General features: G+C 41.1%; 2 protein-coding genes across 5 annotated transcripts in view; one reads left to right on the forward strand and one right to left on the reverse strand.

The window, feature by feature from the left end:
• The window catches only part of tial1 (TIA1 cytotoxic granule-associated RNA binding protein-like 1), a 28,199-nt gene extending 11,279 nt beyond the window's left edge, over positions 1 to 16,920 (reverse strand). Inside the window, exons 1-10 of one of the 3 annotated variants that reach the window (XR_006760314.1) lie at positions 15,867 to 16,167; positions 14,266 to 14,362; positions 9,467 to 9,616; positions 9,266 to 9,320; positions 9,086 to 9,173; positions 5,466 to 5,541; positions 5,034 to 5,142; positions 1,056 to 1,151; positions 824 to 908; positions 384 to 568 (exon numbers count right to left, since the gene is read on the reverse strand). Coding sequence is in view for 2 of the 3 variants with exons in the window: in XM_014154267.2 (XP_014009742.1) it covers positions 824 to 908; positions 1,056 to 1,151; positions 5,034 to 5,142; positions 5,466 to 5,541; positions 9,086 to 9,173; positions 9,266 to 9,320; positions 9,467 to 9,616; positions 14,266 to 14,362; positions 15,867 to 15,895 (785 nt within the window). In the remaining variant the exon portion in view is untranslated. Of the gene's footprint in view, positions 1 to 383; positions 569 to 823; positions 909 to 1,055; positions 1,152 to 5,033; positions 5,143 to 5,465; positions 5,542 to 9,085; positions 9,174 to 9,265; positions 9,321 to 9,466; positions 9,617 to 14,265; positions 14,363 to 15,866; positions 16,168 to 16,806 lie in introns of those variants that run through there. The other 2 variants (XM_014154268.2, XM_014154267.2) reach the window with 2 other exon arrangements.
• bag3 (BCL2 associated athanogene 3) lies at positions 16,261 to 23,500 on the forward strand. Of its 2 annotated transcripts, none has more exons than XM_014153934.2 (4): positions 16,261 to 17,203; positions 20,370 to 20,702; positions 20,918 to 21,268; positions 21,428 to 23,500. In XM_014153934.2, the coding sequence occupies exons 1-4, from the start codon at positions 17,009 to 17,011 to the stop codon at positions 22,565 to 22,567; spliced, it is 2,019 nt and encodes a 672-aa protein (XP_014009409.1). In that variant the 5' UTR covers positions 16,261 to 17,008; the 3' UTR covers positions 22,568 to 23,500.
• The last annotated feature ends 689 nt before the right edge of the window (positions 23,501 to 24,189 follow it).

Genomic DNA, 24,189 nt, shown 5'->3' on the forward strand with positions numbered 1-24,189 from the left:
TTTTAGAAACTTTAGAGTGTTTTCTATCTAAATATAGCAATTATAGGCATATCCTAGCTTCTGGGACAAAGAAACAGGCAGTTTACTTTGGGCACGCTTTTCATCCGGATGTGAAAATACTGCCCCCTATCCCAAATAAGTTTTAAAGCACTTCATGGCTACTGACATGAGTGCTAGGGGCGGTAGTCATTTAGGCTTTCTTGAGCACAGGGACTATGGTGGTCTGATTGAAACATGTAGGTATTAGACTCGGTCAGGGAGAAGTTGAAAATGTCAGTGAAGACACTTTCCAGTTGGTCCACGCATGCTCTGAGTGCACGTCCTGGTAATCCGTCTGGCCCCGCGCCCTGGTGAATGTTGACATGTTTAAAGGTTTTACTCACATCGGCTACGGAGAGCTTGATCACAGTCATCCGGAACAGCTGTTGCCCTCATGCATGCTTCAGTGTTGCTTGCCTCGAAGCGAACGTAAAAGGCATTTGTAGTGCATAATAGTTTGCAAGCCCTGCCACATCCGATGAGCGTCAGAGCCAGTGGAGTAGGATTCAATCTTAGTCCTGTATTGAAGCTGTATATGTATTTATAAAATGGATTATCCATGAAATTTACAATAAAGCATAACCAAACAAGGTTGTAAAAGTAATTTAACTACTTCCACAACTAACTCTGATTGATTCTAGACATTATTGGGGGCTTTTGGTGTAGTATTGGAAGATGTATCATTAAGTCATGTACCGGTACTGCCATCTACAGGAAGAATGAGGCAATACATAGTGTAGTACATTAACAAAATAGGGAATCTTCACTTAGAACAAAACATTACCTGATGAAAGAGTAACCTTTCTCTGGGAAAACTCGGATTTCCATTATTTGTCCAAAGGGCGAGAATGTCTGTCGCATGAGGTGCTCTGCAACAAAAAAGATTTTAAATGAAACTTTCATCCAACTTTGTCAACCAACCCAGTCTCGACTTTGCTTCCCAAAATGTATTTGTTAGCAACATCTAATGATTCTAAACCGTCTGTGTGTATCTTTTCATGTTAAAATGAACTTGCCTGACAGTCCTGACTGGATTCCTCCACAATACACGGTGCAGTTCTGGGGACTGGATTGGTTCACTACATCGTCAAACCTCAGCTGCTTCGAGCCATCTGGTGTAAACATACAAAACATATGAATGAGCATTCCAGTGGTGTAGTCGTTCAGATTTATTTTTTACTTGAATACGCATTTCCCACATAAAAAAAAAAAAAAAAGCCCAATGTAGCAGTTTTTATTTCAATATCAAATTATTTCTAGGTAACAATTAAGTACTGTAATGTAATAATTTTCCCTTAAAATGATTAAAAGAGAGAAAAATAGCTTTTTAGCAAAAAACTTTTTCATGCAAGAATTTTGCTTAGACTCCGGAACTGGTCTGAGTCGGGAGGGGAATGGCACCAAAGCAGTGCATTAACCACAATGTGGATCAATCTACCAGAGCAGAGGGGCCTAATGGGGGGGATATGTGACCTGAAAATGTGCCATTATTGGCAGAGAGTTTTCAAACTCTTTGTTTTTGGTCAATTAACATATACCACCTGGTGATGTCACCAGCCAAGCCAAAACTCCACCCATGAAAAACCTGCTGATTAGAAGGTCCTGTGTAGATAGTATTTTCAACCAGCAACAATAACAGTTCACATTATCTCGCACTTTTACAGTGTTTGTTTCTTCAGCTGGTGTATAATATGATACAAAACACAGTAAAAACAGATTTCTGACTGCACTGGGCCTTTAACAAGATTCACCATTACTCATGGTCTCTCTGGAAGGTTTGTAGAAAAACAGAGTTTGAGTGGTGTTTTAAAAAGAACCCCCCCAGAGGAAGTTGCCGCCATACTAGAGAGGAAATGCACGTTTAGGTTCCACCTCCAAAGAATGACAAAGGCTACTTATAGACATTCACTAATTGGGTGTGGGAATTTCCATGTGGAGTTGATAAACCTCAACAAATAGGGCACTGACTGCTGTCACTGTAGTGAGCTAGCTAGCATGCTAACCTCATATAGCTAGCTAGCCATCTTGCTAACCTTATCTAGCTAGCTAACGTTAACTGTTGTTGCTGGGGTTTTGGCTCATTCTGGAGTTGGATTTGTCATAAGCATAGATTTAAAAGAAAACTTTGCCACAGTTGGAAACCACTGGCCTCTCTTTGACTTCGCCATCTATTGTTATCCCCAAAGTTTTGGCATCTTCCATTAATTGCGGCCATGAATCCGCCATAGAAATAGTTCGAAGGAATAAGATGAAGCTCTGGTAATTTGGATAACTATTGAATGACAGCTGACAAATTTTCTACAATGCAATGGACACGGTGCAACCTTTGGTAGGAAAGCTGCTGACATGCTTCGGCACAGCAAAGCCAAGACAGCCCACGCTCTTGGTTCTCACTGGGAAAATGAAATGATGGGCTACAATGACTTTTCCCATTAGCATGGACGAGGCAAATGACATGCAACTATGAGTCTTTAAAATTATTTTTGCAGGTGCCGTTTCATTACCTGGAGAGACACTTCTGGTTTCTAGCTAACGTTACAGCAATCAAAGCAGTGGAGTGTGTCGTGAAGCCAAACTTTTGCTTTTATTTTTGGAGAGAGGGTTTGCAAAATGCCATCACATCACACATCTTTTTAAATATAGACTAGTTAAAAGATAAGTTAAATTGACAAATTATCCAATGGATTATGATAATTATTATAATCCTGGTTAAAAAAAAAGTTTACACCCCCTATTTTAATTTGCTCTGTGGCTCAGGCAACCAAGTGGACACACGGATGTTTGACTCATATGAAATCGCAGAGAGGAATAACTTTGTTAATTTAATCAAACACATTTGCAATGCCATGCTGGTGGGTGGTAACATCCAAATAAAACCCAGCCCCGAAACAAAATGTAGGCTGAAATTAATTGCATGTCATTTCATAGGAAAAGACAGCACACATGGATTTGCACAAAGTTGGCAGTCCAGATTTGTCATGTCAAGCCCAAATATATCATACTTTGACTAAAACGTGACTTGACTTAAATCGTTGTGCAACATCTTAGGTAAACTCTGGCCATCGTCTTTCAGCTCGAAACTGTGGATTTATACTGGTGTGTGCGTTTAAGGACAATATAGGAAAGACAATGGGTGTGAACATTTTTACCTATTACATTTCAGAGAGCCTTTAAAAAGAGCCTTCATTTGGTTGGCTTGCTCCCCACAGATTTTGCAAATGTGGCAGGTCCATGTCATGCCAAAGTGTCCACTGCAAAATAAGAGTTCCCCCCTTTGCATCACAATGGGCTAAAACAGGGTTACGCAAGGTGCTCTTTGGTAGTCTTACAAATCTTAATGGGATCAAAAGTATACTCCTCACACACATATGGTTATTGCCTCAAATGAAAGATGACACCTGTACCATTTCAGATCTTACGCCTCTCCCCTAGCTGACCTAAATAACTTGTATGTCTATGTGAAGTACTACGTTTTCCTAAGTGTGTTGTCAGCATAGGACCTTTCATATTTCTACATTTAATATTAAAATGTATGTAGCTCTGTCCTTGAGCTGTTCTTGTCTATTATTGTTCTGTATTATGTCATGCTTTATGTGGACCCCAGGAAAAGTAGCTGCTGCTTTTGTAACAGCTAACGGGGATCCAAATAAAACCCCAGCAGCTTTGCAGTTCTTGACACTGAAACCGGTGCGTTTGGTACCTACTAAAATACACAGTGTACATTTCCACACTGAGGTTTGAATAATACTAGGACATTGTGAAAATGATGATAATGCCCTAAGAGCTGTTTGAAAAGACCACCAGAAATTTCGGACTGTTTTGGCCTGCCTGGTGACATCACCAGGCGGTAAATTAGTTAATAGACCAGCAACAAAGAGTTCCAAATCTCTCTGCCAGTGGCTCATGGGTCTGCGCGCCAAAATCCATACTCACACATGCAGTCAGAGCCGGCCCTAGCCTTTTCGGGGGCCCTAAGCGAAACGTTTTAGCGGCTCCCCTCGACAACGGAGAGACATTTTTTGTTTTAGGCTTAATTTCCTGCAACTCTACACATTTTGCCACATCATGGAGAGTAATGTTTGCAGTTTTTAATATGATATCCGATTGAGTGTGACTAACAAAAATCAATGGGGGGCCCCCGGTCGGTAATTCGAGCATTACTATTACAACTTTAGATAGCCGGTGAGAATAATTTACCAATCTAAAAACGGTTTAGCCAGGATACCCAGACTCCTTGCTCCAGCCAAACGCTACACCACACTCACGGACATTAAGTTTTTTCACTGCAATGAGTCTGGATCAGAGTACCTCCCCGACCCGTCACCGAATACGAACACATTCGGGGGCCGTCTGATTGGTCCAGACACCGATGGGTTGGGCCAGAACCAGACACACATGGGTAAAGCGGTGGTTAGAGACGTTCCAATCGTTGATTACTAAATTTTGTACAACACCCCTCGTCACGACAAACAAGTTAATGATGTCAGTCTCAGACTAGAGTATGTAGCGAAACGACAGAGCAGTGGAAGAATTTAGTGTGAGTCATCAGGCAAAAAAAAAATTGCTGACATGGGTGAGTGTGTCAGTGACTAATATAACAAGAGAACCCAGCTTCTAACGTGTCCTGCGCAACTTGTGGTCGTAGAGGGAAATGTAAGTGTTCCTGAGAGTCGTGGCTTTCAGGGATGGGGTCATAATAGCTGATAGCCCCAACTGTTTAAAAGTTGGAGCCAAATTTGTAGGAAGAAAACTAAAACTGCTCTGTCGGACACAATTGCATTTAGCGGATATTTTGGAGGTTGCTCACGTAACCGTGGTTCTATGAACTAAGCGACACAGTCAGTGGATTGAAAATGATTGGGGGAGACAAAAGAGCTCTCTGGAATATGTCCCCCTCAATTATACGCTGACTGGGCCAATGGAGTGTTCAGCCTCATAACTCCCATTTCAACTCTATTAAATAACCACATTAGTCATAGCTCACTCATACTTACTGTCTTGCAAATTTTTGGGGGCGGGTGGCTTGCGAGTTGCCCAGTTGGTCCTGATCTGGCGTCCTCCTAACCACTGTCCCCCCATGTGCACGATGGCATTCTCTGCATCCTGTCGATATAAACAAAAGACAAAGTTCCTTCTCCAGATTCTACATGCGTCTATACATATTCTATAAACTAAGTGCTACTGTGTAATTTAACATGTTTTACATACTAGATGGATGGATTAGAATAGATATTCAACAGGAATAATGAACTATCAAGCAAACTACAACTTGTAGTTAAGTAAAAATTAGATCAGAACGAGATGTGCATTTACTTTGTACTTATTTTTTAAAGTTTAAATTATCTAAAGATAGCTCAAATCTACTGAAAATAGAAAATAGTAAACAGAAATAACCTTCATCTTGTGTTCCTGCACTGGAGCCTTACCAGTTTGTTATAGAAGGACACAAATCCATACCCCTTAGATTTTCCTGTCGTCATGTCCTTCACAACACGAGCATCCCTGGAAGAACAAGACAACAGCATCCATAAAACGTAAACCACACACACACAAAACATCGACTACATTCTCCCATAAATATCTTACTTTTCCTTTCTTTTCTTTTTTTATCCTCAAAATGATTACTGGCAATATTGAATTTTTAAAAAATGAAATAAAGTACAAAGACATGCGACCTATGCTGATATTTTAATTGCTTCTTCAGATTCATTTTCAGTTAAGGGTTCTCTGTTAAATATCGCACCAATTATCATCCTCAAAAACTCAAAATAAACACTTATGGATTACCATGCATTCCTAATATTTGCTGATGGTGCTCATTCTACCATTAGAAATATAAAAGGCAAAAATAGGAATTAAAACGGCATACATGGCCTGATAACCGATTTCTTTATTTTTCCTGGTCAATTCTTTACCACCAATATGGAGTTTGGGGAGCTGCAAATTTTAAAACGTTTACATTTTCTGAATTTTAGGAACAGAGCATAAAACTAACAACACTAAGCAAACCAGAATGAGACAGTTTTACACAGATCTTCTAAAGTATATACGGTCGGGTCCAAAATTGACAACCTTGATAATGTAGAAAATAATTCAAATACTGACCTATATTGTATACTCCAATTTGTTTAACAAGTTATACTTTTCAACCAAAAAAAAGGTAGGGGGGAAAGTTACTGACTGTTTTCAATACCTCACCTTGAGCTTTTTTCTCTCAAATGTTTTACGAGTTGGAGAACACATTGGGAGGGATCTTGGACCATTCCTCCATACAGAATCCTTCATCTGCATTATAGACTGCCCCCGTCAATTCAAACCACAGGTTTTCAAAATCGGTTTCAAGTCCGGAGACTGAGATGGCGATTGCAAAATGTTGATTTTGTGGCCAACTAACCATTTCTTTGAGGATTCATTTTGACGTGCGCTTGGAGTTATTGTCTTGCTAGAAGATCCACTTACAGCCAAGTTTCAGCCTCCTGACAGAGGCAACCAGGTTTTTGGCTAAAAATGTCCTGCTCCTGGGTAAAGTTCATGATGCAGTTGATCTTAAGGGCCCCAGGACCGGTGGAAACAAAATAGCCCCAGAACATCAAAAGATCCACTACCATATTTTACAGTAGGTATGGGGTTCTTCTCTGCTCATGCATTCTCATTGTCGCCAAACCCACGACTGGTGTGCGTGGCCAAAGAGCTCCATTTTCATGTCATCTGATCAAAGCACCGGTTCCAATCGAAGTGCCAATGCCATTTAGCAAACTCAAGGTGTTAACATTTGTTGGATGACATGAAAGTAGAGCTCTTTGGCCACACACACACCAGTGGTGAGCTTGGCATCGAAATGAGAATGCATGAGCAGAAAAGAACCCCATACCTACTGTAAAATATGGTGGTGGATATTTGAATGATTTATTTCACAGTCATTTTTGCTCATCTTTATCAAGGGTGTCAATATCAGACCCCACTGTATACTGAATATTGGAGTATGAAAATTCTAAACTAGGTCATGTTAATACAAAAAAGACAAATGAAAGGAATAATAAATGAGAAGAAAAAGTCTACATCGGAGTTTCCAGTGTGTACAGTTCCTTGTTGTTAGCCTTCAAGCTCCTGTCCAATCCTATAAGCGTTTCTGTAAAATAACCAGAGCACTACTACTTAGCTGAGACTCACAACTATGGAAAGGCTGAAAGCTTTTCAGGGATACACATACTAGTTCCATCTTAAATTTGTCATCACAAACTACTTACCATTTCCTACATTAATCAAAAAAGAATGAGGGAGAATGGAAAGCGGAGACATTCAAATCAAAAAAAGTTGGGAGTGAAATTAGTGGTGGGGGGCTGATACAGACAAAGTCAATATCCATATTATACGTGACAATTGAGAAGAGCTTGTGTCACTTCTGTCATCCTGTTTCTCACAATGATCAAAACAGTTGAATGACTAACTAATGAAAGGCATAGTGATTTATGTATCAAGACTGGGAGTGATGTGCTTTAAAATTGCATTTCAACTAATAGTCATAGTAATTATACCTACAGCACCAGTGAAAAGTTAAGACACACCTACTCTTTCAAGGCTTTTCTTTATTTGTACTATTTTCTACATTGTAGAATAATAGTGAAAACATCAAAACTATGAAATAACACATATGTAATCATGTAGTAACCAAAAGAGAAAAAAAAGTGTTAAATCAAAATATATATTTTAGATTCTTCAAAGCAGCCACCCAAGCCTTGATGACAGCTTTGCATACTCTTTGCATTCTCTCAACCAGCTTCATGAGGTAGTCACCTGGAATGCATTTCAATTAACAGGTGTGCCTGGTTAAAAGTTAATTTGTGGAATTTCTTTCCTTCTTAATGCGTTTGAACCAATCAAGTCCATCATTACTTTAAGACATGAAGGTCAGTCAATCCGGAACATTTCAAGAACTTTGAACGTTTCTTCAAGTGCAGTTGCAAAAACCCATCAAGCACTATGATGAAACTGCCTCTCATGAGGACCGCCACAGGAAAGACCCAGAGTTACCTCTGCTGCAGAGGATAAGTTCATTATTGTTAACTGCACCTCAGATTAAGGCCCAAATAAATGCGTCACAGCAACATCAACTGTTCAGAGGAGACTGCGTGTAATCAGGCCTTCATGGTTGAATTGCTGCAAAGAAACCACTTCTAAAGGACACCAATAAGAAGAGACTTGCTTGGGCCAAGAAACGCAATGGACATTAGACCGGTGGAAATCGGTCATTTGGTCCGATAAGTCCAATTTGAGATTTTTGGTTACAACCGCCGTGTCTTTGAGAGACGCAGAGTAGGTGAACGGATAATCTCCACATGTGTGGTTCCCACCGTGAAGCACGAAGGAGGAGGTGTGATGGTGCTTTGCTGGTGACGCTGTGATTTATTTCAAATTCAAGGCACACTTAACCATTATGGCTACCACAGAATTCTGCAGTGATACACCATCCCATCTGGTTTGCGCTTAGTGGGACTATCATTTGTTTTTCAACAGGACAATGACCCAACACACCTCCAGGTTGTGTAAGTGCTGCATCAGATGACCTGGCCTCCACAATCACCCAACCTCAACCCAGTTGAGATGGTTCGGGATGAGTTGGACCGCAGAGTGAAGGAAAAGCAGCCAACAAGTGCTCAGCATTTGTAGGAACTCCTTCAAGACTGTTGGAAAAGCATTCCAGGTGAAGCTGGTTGAGAGAATGCCAAGAGTGTGCAAGGGTGGCTACTTTGAAGCATCTCAAATATATTTTGATTTGTTTAACACTTTTTTAGTTACTACCTGATTCCATGTGTTAAGTCATAGTTTTGATGTCTTCACTAGCATTCTACAATGTATAATATATTACATAGCATGTGGTTACACATCTATTCTGTTTATGGACCCCTTACAAAAACATTTTTATGAGAAGAACTCTAAAGTTACTAAAATGATCAAAAAAGATAACTGAGTAAAACAAATCTCCAGAGGATGTCAAGTCAGAGGAAACATACTAAATCAAAAATGCTTAAAACACAAAGCAACTTACGATATTTTCCCAAAAGGTGCAAATGCAGCTTTGATATCCTCAGTGGTGATCTCAGGGCTCAGGTCTCCCACAAACACATGGAAGTGATCTGAAACGGCCAAGAAATAATGACTATTATTACCTGATGTAGCGACTGACTTTGACGTAAAACAGGAAAAAGTTCAAAATGTAAACACTTACTCGATGTATCTTTCTTCTGGCTACTTGGAGTGGTGGCCCAATTTACTTTGACCTCCTGAAGATAAAACATGTCACAGAACAATCAAATGTAAGTGGAGCAAAGGCATTCATTCCATGTCCCTAAAAGCCACTGTGAAAGGGTTAGAACCAGCAACCACACACACACAGAGAGAGTATTTCATTGCAGAGTGGAAAAATTACCTTTCCCAATATCTTCCTCCCATTCATGGCTGCTAGGGCAGCAGCAGCATCTCTATGTTCAAAGAACTCCACAAAGCAATAGGGGTCATTGCTTGACTGCTGCAAAACAGAAAATCCGACAGAAGAGTTCATCCTCCTGCTATCGGGTTGCTGAGAAGAAAAAAAGTTGGGAGAGTATATTATTGCCAAACATATTTGGAATACAATTGCAAGTACTGAGTGAGCATGTTACTCTACTGGGGGATTACCATGCATCATCAATAGTGCTGCTATATGCAACAGATGTGATCCAATACAAATCATGGCCATCATATTTAAAAGGCTGGGATTCCATAACCCTAACCTCTTTCTTTTGGACAAGTGTGCCAAAGGTTAACCAGCCAAAGTCGGTTTTATTTATTTTTTAAAATAGTAATTTAATCTGATTGCATTCATCGCACAATATGTAAATAGAACCCACTACAATTGGTGCCATCTGAACTAGGCTGAATCATACATTTAAAGGAGAAAGAAAATTTGTTGAAATGGAATACATCCCATTTCGACTAGTAAAAACATCTGACTGAACACATCAATAAGGGGAAAAAAAGACCAAACCTAAGACGTCTCAACTCATCTACAGTGCATTTGCAAAGTATTCAGAACCCTAGACTTTTTCCACATATTGTTTTGTTACAGCCTTATTCAAAAATTATTGAATTGAGAAGAAAAAAGAAAAATCCACTCACCATAGCCCATTATGACAAACCCAAAAGTCTTTGAAATGTTTGGAAATGTATTACAAATAAAAAAACTGAAATATTACATTTACATACAGTTGAAGTCAGAGGTTTACATGAACCTACGCCAAATACATTTGAATTGTGGAAACTGAGTTTCTGACATTTAATCCTAGTAAAAATAGGTCAGTTAGGATCACCACTATTTTCAGAATGTGAAATGTCAGAATAATAGTAGAGAGAATTACTTATTTCAGCTTTTATTTTTTTCATCACATTCCCAGTGGGTCAGAAGTTTACATACATTCAGTTAGTATTTGGTAGCATTGCCTTTAAATTGTTTAACTTGGGTCAAACGTTTTGGGTAGCCTTCCACAAGCTTCCCAACATTAAGTTGGGTGAATTGTGGCCCATTCCTCCTGACAGAGCTGGTGTAACTGAGGCAGGTTTGTAGGCCTTGCTCCCACACACTTTTTCAGTTCTGCCCACAAATGTTCTATTGGATTGAGGTCAGGGCTTTGTGATGGCCATTCCAATACCTTGACTTTGTTGTCCTTAAGCCATTTTGCCAAAGCTTTGGAAGTATGCTTGGGGTCATTGTCCATTTGGAAGACCCATTTGCGACCAAGCTTGAACTTCCTGACTGATGTCTTGAGCTGTTGCTTCAATATATCCACATAATTTTCCTCCCTCATGATGCCATCTATTTTGTGAAGCGCACCAGTCCCTCTTGCAGCAAGCACCCCCACAACATGATGCTGCCACCCCCGTGCTTCACGGTTGGGATGGTGTTCTTCGTCTTGCAAGCATCCCCATTTTTCCTCCAAACATAACGATGGTCATTATGGCCAAACAGTTATATTTTTGTTTCATAAGACCAGAGGACATTTCTCCAAAAAGTACGATCTTTGTCAACATGTGCAGTTGCAAACCGTAGTCTGGCTTTTTAATGGTGGTTTTTGAGCAATGGCTTCTTCCTTGCTGAGCAGCCTTTCAGGTTATGTCAATATAGGACTCATTTTACTGTGGATGTAAGATACTTTTGTACCCGTTTCCTCCAGCATCTTCACAAGGTCCTTTGCTGTTGTTCTGGGATTGATTTGCACTTTTTGCACCAAAGTACTTTCATCTCTAGGAGATCGAACGAGTCTCCTTCCTGAGTGGTATGACGGCTGCGTGGTCCCATGGTGTTTATACTTGCGTCCTATTGTTTGTACAGATGAACGTAGTACCTTCAGGTGTTTGGAAATCGCCCCCAAGGATGAACCAAATTGGGAAGGTCTACAAAAAAAATTGAAGTCTTGGCTGATTTCTTTTGCTTTTCCTATGGTGTCAAGCAAAGAGGCACTGAGCTTGAAGGTAGGCCTTGCAAAACATCCACAGGTACACCTCCAATTGACTCAAATGATGTCAATTAGCCTATCAGAAGCTTCTAAAACCATGACATAATTTACTGGAATTTTCCAAGCTGTTTAAAGGCACTGTCAACTTAGGTTATGGAAACTTCAGACCCACTGGAATTGTGATGCAGTGAATTATAAGTGAAATAATCTGTCTAAACAATTGTTGGAAAAATGACTTGTGTCATGCACAAAGTAGATGTCCTAACCAACTTGCCAAAACTATAGTTTGTTAACAAGAAATTTGAGGAGTGGTTGAAAAAAATTAGTTTTAATGACTCAAACCTAAGTGTATGTAAACTTCCGACTTCAACTGTAAGTATTCAGACCCTTCACTCAGTACTTTGTTGAAGCACCTTTGGCAGCGATTACAGCCTCAGGTCTTCTTGGGTATGACGCAACAAGCATGGCACACCTGTATTTGGGGAGTTTCTCCCATTCTTCTCTGCAGATCCTCTCAAGCTCTGTTTGATTGAAAGGGGAGCGTTGCTGCACAGCTATTTTCAGGTCTCTCCAGAGATGTTCGATCGGGTTCAAGTCCGTGCTAAGGCTGGGCCACTCTAGGACATTGAGACTTGTCCCGAAGCCACTCCTGTACTGTCATAGCTGTCTGCTTAGGGTTGTTGTCCTGTTGGAAGGTGAACCGTCGCCCCAGCCGGAGGTCCTGAGCACTCATTTACATTTTAGTCATTTAGCAGACGCTCTCATCCAGAGCGACTTACAGTAGTGAATGCATACATTTCACAAATTTTTTCTCCGTACTGGTCCCCCGTGGAGCAGGGTTTCTTCAAGGATCTTTTTACTTTGCTCTGTTCATCTTTCCCTCAATCCTGACTAGTCTTCCAGTCCCTGCTGCTAAAAAACATCTCCACAGCATGATGCTACCACCACGCTTCATCGTAGGGATGGTGCCACGTTTCCTCCAGACGTGACACTTGGCATTCAGGCCAAATAGTTCAATCTTGGGCTCTCGAGTTGGGCAGCAGTCTAAGGCACTGCATCTCAGTGCAAGAGACACCACTACAATCCCTGGTTCGATTCCAGGCTCTATCAGATCCGGACGTGATTGAGAGTCCCATAGGGCAGCACACAATTGGCCCAGCGTCATCTGGGTTTTGGTTGGCTGTTATTATAAATAAGAATTTGTTCTTAACTGACTTTCCTAGTTAAATAAAAAAAGGTTATATTTTTGTTTTTTTAATACAAAAAAAGAGAATCTTGTTTCTCCTGGTCAGATTCCTTTAGGTGCATTTTGGCAAACTCTAAGCAGGCTGTCATGTGCCTTTTACTGAGTTGCGGCTTCCATCTGGCCACTACCATAAAGGCCTGATTGGTGGAGTGCTGCAGACATGGTTGTTCTTCTGGAAGGTTCTCCCATCTCCACAGAGGAACTCTGGAGCTCTGTCAGAGTGACCATCGGGTTCTTGGTCACCTCCCTGACCAAGGCCGTTCTCCCTTCGATTGCTCAGTTTGGCCAGGCGGTCAGCTCCAGGAAGAGTCTTGGTGTTTCCAAACTTCTTCCATCTAAGAATGATGAAGGCCACTGTGTTCTTGGGGACCTTCAGTGCTGCAGACATTTTTGGTACCCTTCCCTAGATCTGTGCCTCGACATGATCCTGTCTCGGAGCTCTACGGACCATTCCTTCAACCTCATGGCTTGGTTTTTCCTCTGACATGCACTGTCAACTGTGGGACTTTATATAGACAGGTGTGTGCCTTTCCAAATCATGTCCAATCAATTGAATTTACCACAGGTGGACTCTAATAAAGTTGTAAAAACATCTCAAGGATGATCAATGGAAACAGGATGCACCTGAGCTTAATTTTGAGTCTCATAGCAAAGGGTCTGAATACTTAAGTAAAGGTATTTTTTTATATACATTTTTATAAATGAGAAAAAATGTATTCAAAACTGTTTTCGCTTCGTCATCATCTACACACAGTATTGTGTGTAGATTGATCAGGGACATTTTTTAGTTTAATCCATTTTAGAATACGGCTGTAATGTAACGTGGAAAAAGTCAAGGTGTCTGAATACTTTCCGAATGCACTGTAGGTCATATGAGGGTAGGCTACACCGTGTCATCCAGCTACGCTGGAGACTTCGACAAACTATTGGTCAGGTCCACTGGAAACCATTATATCGGCAACCCATGGTAGACCATGTTTACACTTCTCCCCCTGTAACTACGGTAACTGCAAGGAATAGGATATTAGACGGGTTTAGGGGAGGGGCTGAAACCGATCCATTTTGGGTGCCAATGAAATTATTGAAAAAAGAACTGCATCAAAATGAAATGCTAGGTTATGCAAGGATATAGGCTAAATGCTTTATAAAAGGGTAAGGCTAATTACACATGACCTTTCCTGTCCTTGATATGTCAAGGCAATTATGTAAATGTAATGGTGTGTTTATCAACATGATGCAAATTTTATCAGTTTTATGTGCGAAAATAAAGACCAAACGGCAACATTGATTCAAAACTAATGGAAAAAGGGATGGAATTATGTGAAAAACTGGTATGTGCCAATGACCACTGTTACAGTCAAAAAGGTTAACAGTAGTACCCTGTATACTGACTTGAATTCCTTGACCTAGTGCATAATCCATGATAATGAAACTCATCAACACAAATGTCTCCATAAGTCATCATAGCTAATAGAGCAGAACACGTCTTACCTCAGTGATCATTTTACAACTTTTGCAAGGTCCAATTTGGGTGAACAGCTGAAGAATCAAAATTTCTGTTACATCTCTGGACAGGTTACCAACATACCTAGGGAAAAGATGGGGCAAATTAGTGATCTCAGGAGCACTGGTGGAAAAATAACCCAATTGTCATACTTGGGTAAAAGTAATGATACTTGAGTCATTTTATATAAAGGTAAAAGTCACCCAGTAAAATACTACTTCAGTAAAAGTTTGAAATATTCTTAAGTATCAAAAGTAAATGTAATTGAAAAAATATACTTAAGTATCAAAAGTAAAAGTATAAATTATTTCAAATTCCTTAAATTAAGCTAATCTTTTTAATTTATGGATAGCCAGGGGCACACTCCAACATAACTTACAAACGAAGCATGTTTTTTGTGAGTGCGTCAGATCAGAGGCAGGAGGGATGACCAGTGTTCCTTGATTAGTGTGAATTTGACAATTTTCCTGTACTGCTAAGCATTATAAATGTAATGAGTACTTTTGGGTGTCAGGGAAAGTGTATGGAGTAAAAATAACAATTTTATTTTAGTAAAAGTAGTCAAAAATATAAATAGTAAAGTAAAGTACAGATACACCCCCCCCCCCCCAAAAAAACGACTTATTTAGTAATGCATTTTCACTTAAGTACTTCAAGCCACTGGTTAAGGATAGGCAAGGATAGGATGAGTTAAGTTACATCAAATATTGGCTTTAATGTTATTTATTGAATATCAAATTTAACTACACAAATATTTAGTTTTAAGCACACAAATATGATTTTTCTCGACTGTGGGAAGGTGTGCCCCTATCTGTCCAATGAAGACATTTCTGGAGAAAAAAAAAATCTGTCCATTTAGGGAACTCCTTTTGGCTTGGAGTCTTTTGGCACTAGACAAAAGGTCTGTCTGTATAGCCTCTAGATCGGACAAAAATGTTGTTAGATTGAACGTGTTATTTGGTTTAAGGATTAGGCCTAATTAGTCAACAAAAGACGAGGACAAGGCACTCTTCTTGCAATTCATTATAGCCTAATTATTATGTAGCTATTATTTATTTACCAACCAAAGTAGATAGTTAGCTATAACTATCAACTTGTCTTGATACTAAGTAGCTAATTCTTTTCAAATAACACCTTTTCCTCATCACTTCAGTATGCAGACAAGAGAAAAGCTAGTCCATTAAACTCAACTCGTAAATCGTGGAGTTGAGTCGGCTAAAGAAAGGCATGACTTAGTTAGCTGCCGGCTAGGTAACTACTATAACGTTATCCCAGCCATGATGGGGACATTTCAATAACATGAAGATAGCGAACGTTAGTTATCTATGTAGCTGGGTAACTTAGCTAGCGAGCTGATGTGCCATGCAATGTAATATTGCATAAGTTTACGAATATTTTGGGCAGCCTACTGGATAGTCTTGTAACCGTTGTTTCACTGGGGAGAAAAAGGTATGCTGATTCGCCTAGTGAGAGGTTAAAATAAGGAAGCTGTTGAGGTCGATAGTTATCTAGCTAGTTAACAGTTAGTTAGCTAACATTGCCAAGCTAGCTAGGAGGCAAAGTCGTGGCTGTTGTGTTGAGAACTTACAGCGTTTTGGGGTGGCTTTCGTCTTCCATGTTCAAAAATCGATTGGTATGAATGCCGACTAACTGAGTATGCTGAAATAAACAAGAAGATGGCCTAATCAATGTATTTATTCGGTAGCTAAGCTAGCTAACTAAGAGGAAGAAAATGGCGCTAACCGGAGAGTCAGGAAGCCGACTGATGCACATGCGCATGCAGTCTACAGGGGGACTTGAGTCAGCACTAAAATAAAATCAATCTGATATCTCGAGTAGGCTAGTCTTACACTATAACATCTCGTTAAAATACGCTAGCCACGAGAGGAAGGTGGAATCCCGGTTGTGCCGACATCTGTCAAACGTCATAAACCTAATTGGTGGCTTTTATTTTGAAAATGTCAATTAAAGCGATACTGTATAAACATTGAGGGGATTCGAGGAATCTGTCTCGGGCGCCCTGGTAGGCATGTATTGCACCAGGTGAAAGTTGATCGCATTCGTTTCGGAACCGGGCTGCCACCCGGTCGTGAGCCAGGTGCCCATTCAAAGCCCACGGTGAAATCGGTTCAAAACATAAGTGACGTAATTACACGTAGAGCAATTAGTAGGAGTCTGTGTTTTCGCATGCAAAAGTGATTGATTTTGATTCAAACATATATTTAATGAAAAACAAATGCTTATGTTTCTGGATGATGCACCGTGCTGTCTTGTTGACAACATGACCGAGCGGCGCAGATTCCTGTTCGATTTGAGAAGGGTGCATTCCTCCCTCACCGCTTTTGCACATTCACGTCTCGGGCCATAGACCGGTTCCCGGCGGCTCAGCTTTATCGAATCCGCCCATTGACCAACGATACATTTATAACTGTAGCCACGCTCTGGGCTGAATACATTGTACCACCACGTGTGAAGTAGCGCTATTATTGGAATCTATGGCGTAACGTTAAATTGTAAAATATACATACAAACAAACAGGTGTTCCTGTCCTGACTTTAAATGCCAGATCGCCTCACTGTTAGGCTGGAACCTTCTCCCTGAATCTCGAGACACTGGAGGTGGCAATTTTTTCCCAATCCCAACATTGACGGTGCTATTTCGAGAAACTTCCAGCCCCCTTTCCCACACGTCACCGTGCGGAATCTTTAAAGGATCCGTTGACTGTATAACATGGCACAGTATAAAGGATCAAGGAGTTTGAGCAGCATGAAGACACAGTCACCAGTGGTAGATATGGCCAATAACAACGACCCTCTACCCCCAGGATGGGAAATAAAAATTGACCCACAGACAGGATGGCCTTTTTTTGTGGATCACATTAATCGCACAACAAGCTGGAATGACCCCAGACACGATGTCAAAAAGGTAGGCTAATGGATTTAGTAAAAATGATGTGTAGCGTGGGAGGGCTAGTGTGATATGGAAAGTTGGATTGAAAATGTAATGTCTGCTGATAGCATGGCAGACACAACACAGAATATATATAGTATATGGCATGGCCGTCGACCAAGCGCTTCAGTGGTTAATTATGGTCACTGCCTCTGATACGCACTGGCTTTTATTATAGGGAGACAGAGTGGGCATATTCTATTTATAGTAGGCTAAACTTCTCTCTCCTTTTCTTTAACATTTAGAAACATAGGTTACAACTTGCCACTGCTCAAACTTGATATCTGCTTAGACTTCATATACGCCAACGCAATGGAATGTTGTCTCTTTTAGGCTCCAGCCCTCTCCCTCATGCATTATAACGGGTTAATAACGGGCAATGGCTGTTAGGTTATGTTCTTGTGTGATGATCTAAGCGTGGCTGGTTGGTTGATGACGCACTGCAGTCATATGTAAAGCCATGGCTTTGAGTGTTTGGACATCTCCATAATGTTTATTTAAAGCCTATTAGGCCATGTAGAATGCGTTTGTTCATATTTCGTAGACCCGTTACTAAAACTTTTCCTTAAAAGGGATTTGAGGTGGGTTCATCACCCACCCAACTCCAGTAGCCTACTGCGCATATATAACAGCTCCAAGTAATCTACAATACATTCAATTAACAAATCACAAAAATTGGTGATATGGTTTTACACCATTAAACTGTGTCCTGAAGAACTGTGTCAACTTAAGTGTTGAAGGGTTGGAGAGCAGACCCTAGGTTGGCATCTTGCGTTAGGAAGATCAACACTTGCTGCTGTCCAAAGTTAGTGTCACTAAGAATCTGCTAGAAAGACACAGCTGTCAGGAGATACAATTGGTGCTATGCTGGCAGTGTACAGGGACCCTGCCAAAATGGCAGAGGGCAAAAGGTCGTTCAGAGTTTCATAACTACTGTTGTTGTATCAAAAAAGCATAACGGGAATGATGTAAATTAAAAAGTACAACACTATGCCTCACACAGTACTTATTTCAAATCATAATTAATTTGAATGATTTATTACCAGACAAATTAAATAGTCATGAGGAGCTTGGGACTGTTCTAATGCAGTAGGTCCAATGGGCCTACATAGTCTTGGGGACACTTGTCTTTGTCACGCTTAAACTGTGCAGACTGGACTTATATAGACTTTTGCTCAGTGGGTTGCTCCCACTTGTCTAAGCCTAGGCTATTTTGCATCATGTACCAGTGGAGTCTGGTGCTTTGTCACGCACTACCCACACATACAGTTTGTTGTTTCAGCTCTGTCTGTAGGACATGCTTCCAGTTTGGATAGTTTGATTTTAGTTTGAGCCACACCTTGTAGAAGTATGTAAGTGTAGCACATGGGGATGTGTGAGGCTTACTTCTCAGCCTGCAATGTTCCCACTTGCACCAGTGAATAGCTAGCTTTTTGCTTGGCACCGACTGGTAAGATGCTTCAGTAGGGTGGTCACGTGCAGTGGTGGAAAAATGACTCAATGGTGATACTTGAGTGAAAGTAAAGATACCTTAATAGAAAATGACTCAAGTGAAAGTCACCCAGTAAAATACGACTTGAGTAAAAGTCTAAAAGTATTTAGTTTTAAATATACTTAAGTATCAAAAGTAAATGGAATTGCTCAAATGTACTTACGTATCAAAAGTAAAAGTATAATTTATTTTTTTATTTTTATATTAAGCAAACCAGACGGCACAATTTAAAAACCTTTTTTTTTTATTGACGATAGCCAGACATAATTTACAAATGAAGCATTTGTGTTTAATGAGTCTGCCTGATCAGAGGCAGTAGGGATGACCAGGGATGTTCTCTTGATAAGTGTGTGAATTGGACCATTTTCCTGTCAGAATGTAACGAGTACTTTTGGGTGTAAGGGAAAATGTACAGAGTAAAAAATACATTATTTTCTTTAGAAATGTAGTGAAGTAAAAGTAGGCAAAAATATAAATAGTAAAGTACAAAAAACAACTTAAATAGTACTTTAAAGTATTTTTACTTAAGCACTTTACACCACTGGTCACGTGTGCTAGCAAGGCAGAGGTCCTGGGTTCGAGCCTTCAGTGTTGCGCCGAATCAGTTGGAAGCGATACTTGCTAAGCAAGCAGTGTGACGTCCTTTATATAAGCAAGCATAAGATGACAGCATAATCATAAAAGACAACAAAGCAACAAAGCATTATTGTTGGTGAACCAGTTATATTCTGACCACAAACAAGAATACCTAGATCTTTTTTCTAAATATTTGAGCTGAGGAACATTGTATTTGTGGGCCTTACTGAGTCTGGTATTGTTGGACTGTGGTATGCACCCCTGAAATATTTGGCTTGTGCTCTGAGACCTCAAGACAACTTAAGTTACATTGTGACAATACACATGTGTAGCCTGAGGGCAAGCAAATATTGGAGTATTCTTAAATCGCTCACAATTGAATATACTTTATTGCTAATTAGATTTGCATGGTAAAGCAAATCTGGTCATGTAATGATATCACAGAGAGACTATTGTCGGGTGTCTCACTCTTAATTGGTTTTCCTGGTGATCACCAAGGCAGCATCATGGAGTAGTTTGTCTCTACTGTGAGACACCCATATGAGGACACAAGATAAATATGATTTGTTATGATTTATGATAGCAAATACTGCCTAGCAAACCAACAAATGCATAATCTTCATATCCACATGTAGTGATGGCATGCTTCTTATGACAGGCACATACTTGCAATTGGATAAGAACTAGTTTCCTCTTCCAATTGTCCAGGGAGGTGATACTTTTTACATCTCCCAGGGATATTTCACATTGTACCTAATGATGTTTGCTTATAGCCTGGATGCCAGAGCAGATTCTATTGAAGACTCATTTGTTTCAGCCTCTAGCAAACAGCTCTTTTCAATCAATCTCATTTTAATCTCAGTATCCTAAGATATTAAATCGCTCTTTCTTCCTTAGTTTGGAAGAAAGAACAAATCTTTCCGGGATGTTGGACATCATAGCCTTGTAGAATACATTAACTGAATGTTTTATGATGGATTGGCAGTAATTGCTTGCCTCTGGGGTTAGTTTCACTCACATACTTATTTTCATATCCTAAATGTGTATCAATTCAGACTTTGTTTTCTTGTTCAGGTCAGCCAGTTATCTCAAAATGGCCCAAGTGTGCCACCAGAGCCGAGTCCTCAGGAGATGCCGAAGGCCTTTGTGAAGGACATGAAGCACCCCACCCTCCGCCAGGGTTACATCCCAATTCCAGTCTGCCATGAAGGCGCAGACCTCCGTCAGCAACACCCGTGTTTCTCCTACATCCAGCCGACTGCTCTGCAAAATGTACGGGCAGATGGGCGGACACCCTCCCCCACCCCGACTCTCCACTGCAGGCCGAGATCTCCTTTGCAGGGTTCCTCCGAGAGCTCTACTCCTGAGCCCTGCATGTCCTGTTCGCCTAGTTTACAAGGACCTGAGGTGAGATTGTTTTATCTATTGAGATTACTGCGCATGAACTCTTACCATTTGCTAAAACCATACATTGATGTCATTGGAGGATTTGCAGGGAAAGTTTAGTTACACACGTGTTTGATGTTGGAATCAAACAAAACCTCTAGCTACTTCTAGACTACTTCTAATATTGAATATGCAATTGTACTTCCTATGATTCACACTGGACTTCCATTCCTTAGGGCCATCCCCTCCACCAGCCCCCGCGACCCAGCAGCACAGGCCTCCAGGCAGGTTACATCCCCATCCCAGTGATCCACGAGAGGGCCGGAGGTCACACACAACAAGCCCCTGTCAATCCCGCTCTCTACACCCAGCGCTTTCCGGCTTACTCAGAGCACCAGCCCTCCTTCCACCGACTGCAGCCAGAGGACTGGAGCAGTCATCATGGAGCCACGCCCTCTTCCCGGGAGCGATCCTCCCCGTCCCCGAGCGTGCCTCCCCAGCACCGCGAGACTGCCGCCATCCATATCCCACCGCATATAAGGAGCCAGTCTCCCCTCAGGGCACAGGTCATTACAGAGAGACCACAGGTACCTTTTTCCCCCCTCATCACAACGCCTATTGCCAGTCAGCCAACAGCAGTAGGATTCTTCAAAATAAAAAGTCTCATATACATAGCCACAAATACCAGTCTGGCAAATTTGACATAATGTTTATTCAGGATGAATAATTCCTTCGTACTTCCCCAGGTCCAGGTCCACCACCATGTGCCACAGAGAGAATCACCCCACAGAATGGAGCAGGAGCAGGAGATCTCTCAGTATCCCCAAACAGTGCAGAGAGAGGTTGACTCACAGCAGCGTCAACAGCCACTGATCTCACAGCAACCACAGCAGCCACCGCAACAGTACCAAGGACCACAACAACCACAGCAGCAACAACATTATCAACAACAGCCACTACAATACCAACAGCCACAACAACCACAACAACAGCCACAGCAGCCACAACAACTCCCCCAACAGCCACAACCGTACCAACAGCCAAAACAACAACAACAATACCAACAACCTGAACAGTACCAAAAATCACAACAACCACAGCAGCCACACCAGTACCAACAACCTGAACAGTACCAACAGCCACAACAGTACCAACAGCCACAACAGTACCAACAACCTGAACAGTACCAACAACCACAACAGTACCAACAGCCACAGCAATACCAACAACCTGAACAGTACCAAAAACCACAACAGCCACAACAGTACCAACAGCCACAGCAATACCAACAACCTGAACAGTACCAACAACCACAGCAACCACAGCTATATCAACAACCACAACAGTCCCAGCAACAACCACAACCTCCACAACAACCCCAGCCACAGCCGCAACTGCAGCCGCAACAGACAGCAAACATCACAGTCCAGATGTCCCCGAAACCAGAAGCCCAGGAGCCAGTGGCTGTTCCTGCTCCACAGGAGGAATTGCCCCCAAAAGCAGAAAATGAACCCGCCGCTCAGTGTCACCCAGGCTTGGCTAAAGTGCAAAAGATAGAGGAGAGAGTGGCGAAACTGGAGCAAGAGGTGAAATGCTTTGATGGGAAGAAGAACGATAAGAGGTACTTGCTGCTGGAGGAGCTGTTGACCAAAGAGCTTTTGGCACTGGACTCAGTGGACCCAGAGGGGCGTGTGGACGTGCGACAGGCGCGACGCGACGGAGTCCGGAGGGTCCAAACCACACTGGATGCACTGGAGATGCTGGATGAGCGGCCATCGGGGTCAGTCAATGAGTCCTCGATGGAGGGTGACAGCCCGCCACAGAAAGTAGAGCAGCCCAGCATGATCAGCCAAGCGAATGTGGAAATGGCCAGAGAGATCTCATAATGACTGTATAGCTTTATTATAGTGGAGAGGAGAGAAGCGTAATCAAAGATAATGTGGAAATAGGCTGCTCTCAATGCTCCCTATACCCGCCTTTCAACTGCAGATATCACATATGAACTATACGATGCATGTATTACTTAATTTACAGTGTTGGTATTGTCTGGCATTCACCACATTCTATATGTGATGGTGGTATCTGAGTGCATCATGTATTCAATGATGTTAAGCCATTGTTGTTGCCTTTTGCTGTGCCAATGTCTTTTTGCAAGACCATTTTCATGATCAATGTGTTAAAGAGACATGCATAATAGAGGTTATATAAGAGGCCTTTATCCATCCATATATAAGAAAAAAATGTACCTGTATGTAGTTAATTTCGGATCATGTGATGTGGTTGTTTTTAAAGTTATTCAATACATATTCAATAAGAAGAACACTGGTATGTGTAGTAGTAGTAGACAACTTCTTTATAAGAAAGGGCTTCTGTGGAAATTGTAAGAGATGTTTAATATTTCCCTCTTATTTTTAATCCACTACTTCGAGAAACAATATTTACCTCAGATTCAGTCAGAAGAAATGGGATAAATCAATGTTAGTGAATGTTAATGACTCAGTCAGAGAAAAGTATTTATTTTTGTGCCTCAGATGACAGAGCCACTTGAAAGCAAAATCTTCTTCTTTTTTTTCTCTCAATAAAAAAAAACAAGGTATTTCACACACATACCCAACAAATGATATGGTTAATTTGGGTTTCATTAGTTTCAGCCTGTAGGTGCATTGCCTGTTTTGCTGTCCTGGGCCTGGTCGCATAAGACATCTTCAGTTAATTTCCCCTTTATCTTTTCCCCTTAAAGTTTCCTTAACTTTAAGTCAGTTGCACAAAACATTTTAAGGTGAATTTCCCCCTTAAATAAAGTGAAAAAGTGAAGGGTGCCCATGAGTTCCCTTGTGCTTCATTTACTATGGATATCATATCAATGTACACAGCAAATGTGGAGGTCAATGTTGCTTTCCTCTGCCCTGGTTGCAAAAGGAAAACATCAACCAGCTAGCTAGGTGTATACAGTGCATTCGGAAAGTATTCAGACCCCTTGACTTTTTCCAATTTTTGTTTTACATTAAACATTTAATAAAATAAAAACGGAAATACCTTATTTATATAAGTATTCAGAACCTTTGCTATGAAACTCGAAATTTAGCTCAGGTGAATCCTGTTACCATTGATAATCCTTGAGATGTTTCTCCAGCTTGATTGGAGTACACCTGTGGTAAATTCAATTGATTGGACATGATTTGGAAAGGCACACACCTGTCTATATAAGGTCCCACAGTTGACAGTGCATGTCAGAGCAAAAACCAAGCCATGAGGTCGAAGTTATTGTCTGTAGAGCTCCGAGACAGGATTCTGTCGGGGCACAGATCTGGGGAAGGGTACATTGAAGGTCTCCAAGACCACAGTGGCCTCCATCATTCTTAAATGGAAGAAGTTTGGAACCACCGAAACTGTTCCTAGAGCTGGCCAAACTGAACAATCGGGGGAGAAGAGCCTTGGTCAGGGAGGTGAAAAAGAACCCGATGGTCACTCTGACAGAGTTCCTCTGTGGAGATGGGAGAACCTTCCA

Source organism: Salmo salar, chromosome ssa18, assembly GCF_905237065.1.
Source record: "Salmo salar chromosome ssa18, Ssal_v3.1, whole genome shotgun sequence".
NCBI lineage: Eukaryota > Metazoa > Chordata > Actinopteri > Salmoniformes > Salmonidae > Salmo > Salmo salar.

What these genes read in the sequence shown, in the direction of transcription:
- bag3 (XM_014153934.2), top strand. Translation starts at nt 17,009, where the DNA reads ATGGCACAGTATAAAGGATCAAGGAGTTTGAGCAGCATGAAGACACAG. An exon ending in CCAGACACGATGTCAAAAAG is followed by an intron (nt 17,204 to 20,369) that starts GTAGGCTAATGG and finishes TTTCTTGTTCAG; the next exon opens with GTCAGCCAGTTATCTCAAAA. An exon ending in TCATTACAGAGAGACCACAG is followed by an intron (nt 21,269 to 21,427) that starts GTACCTTTTTCC and finishes GTACTTCCCCAG; the next exon opens with GTCCAGGTCCACCACCATGT.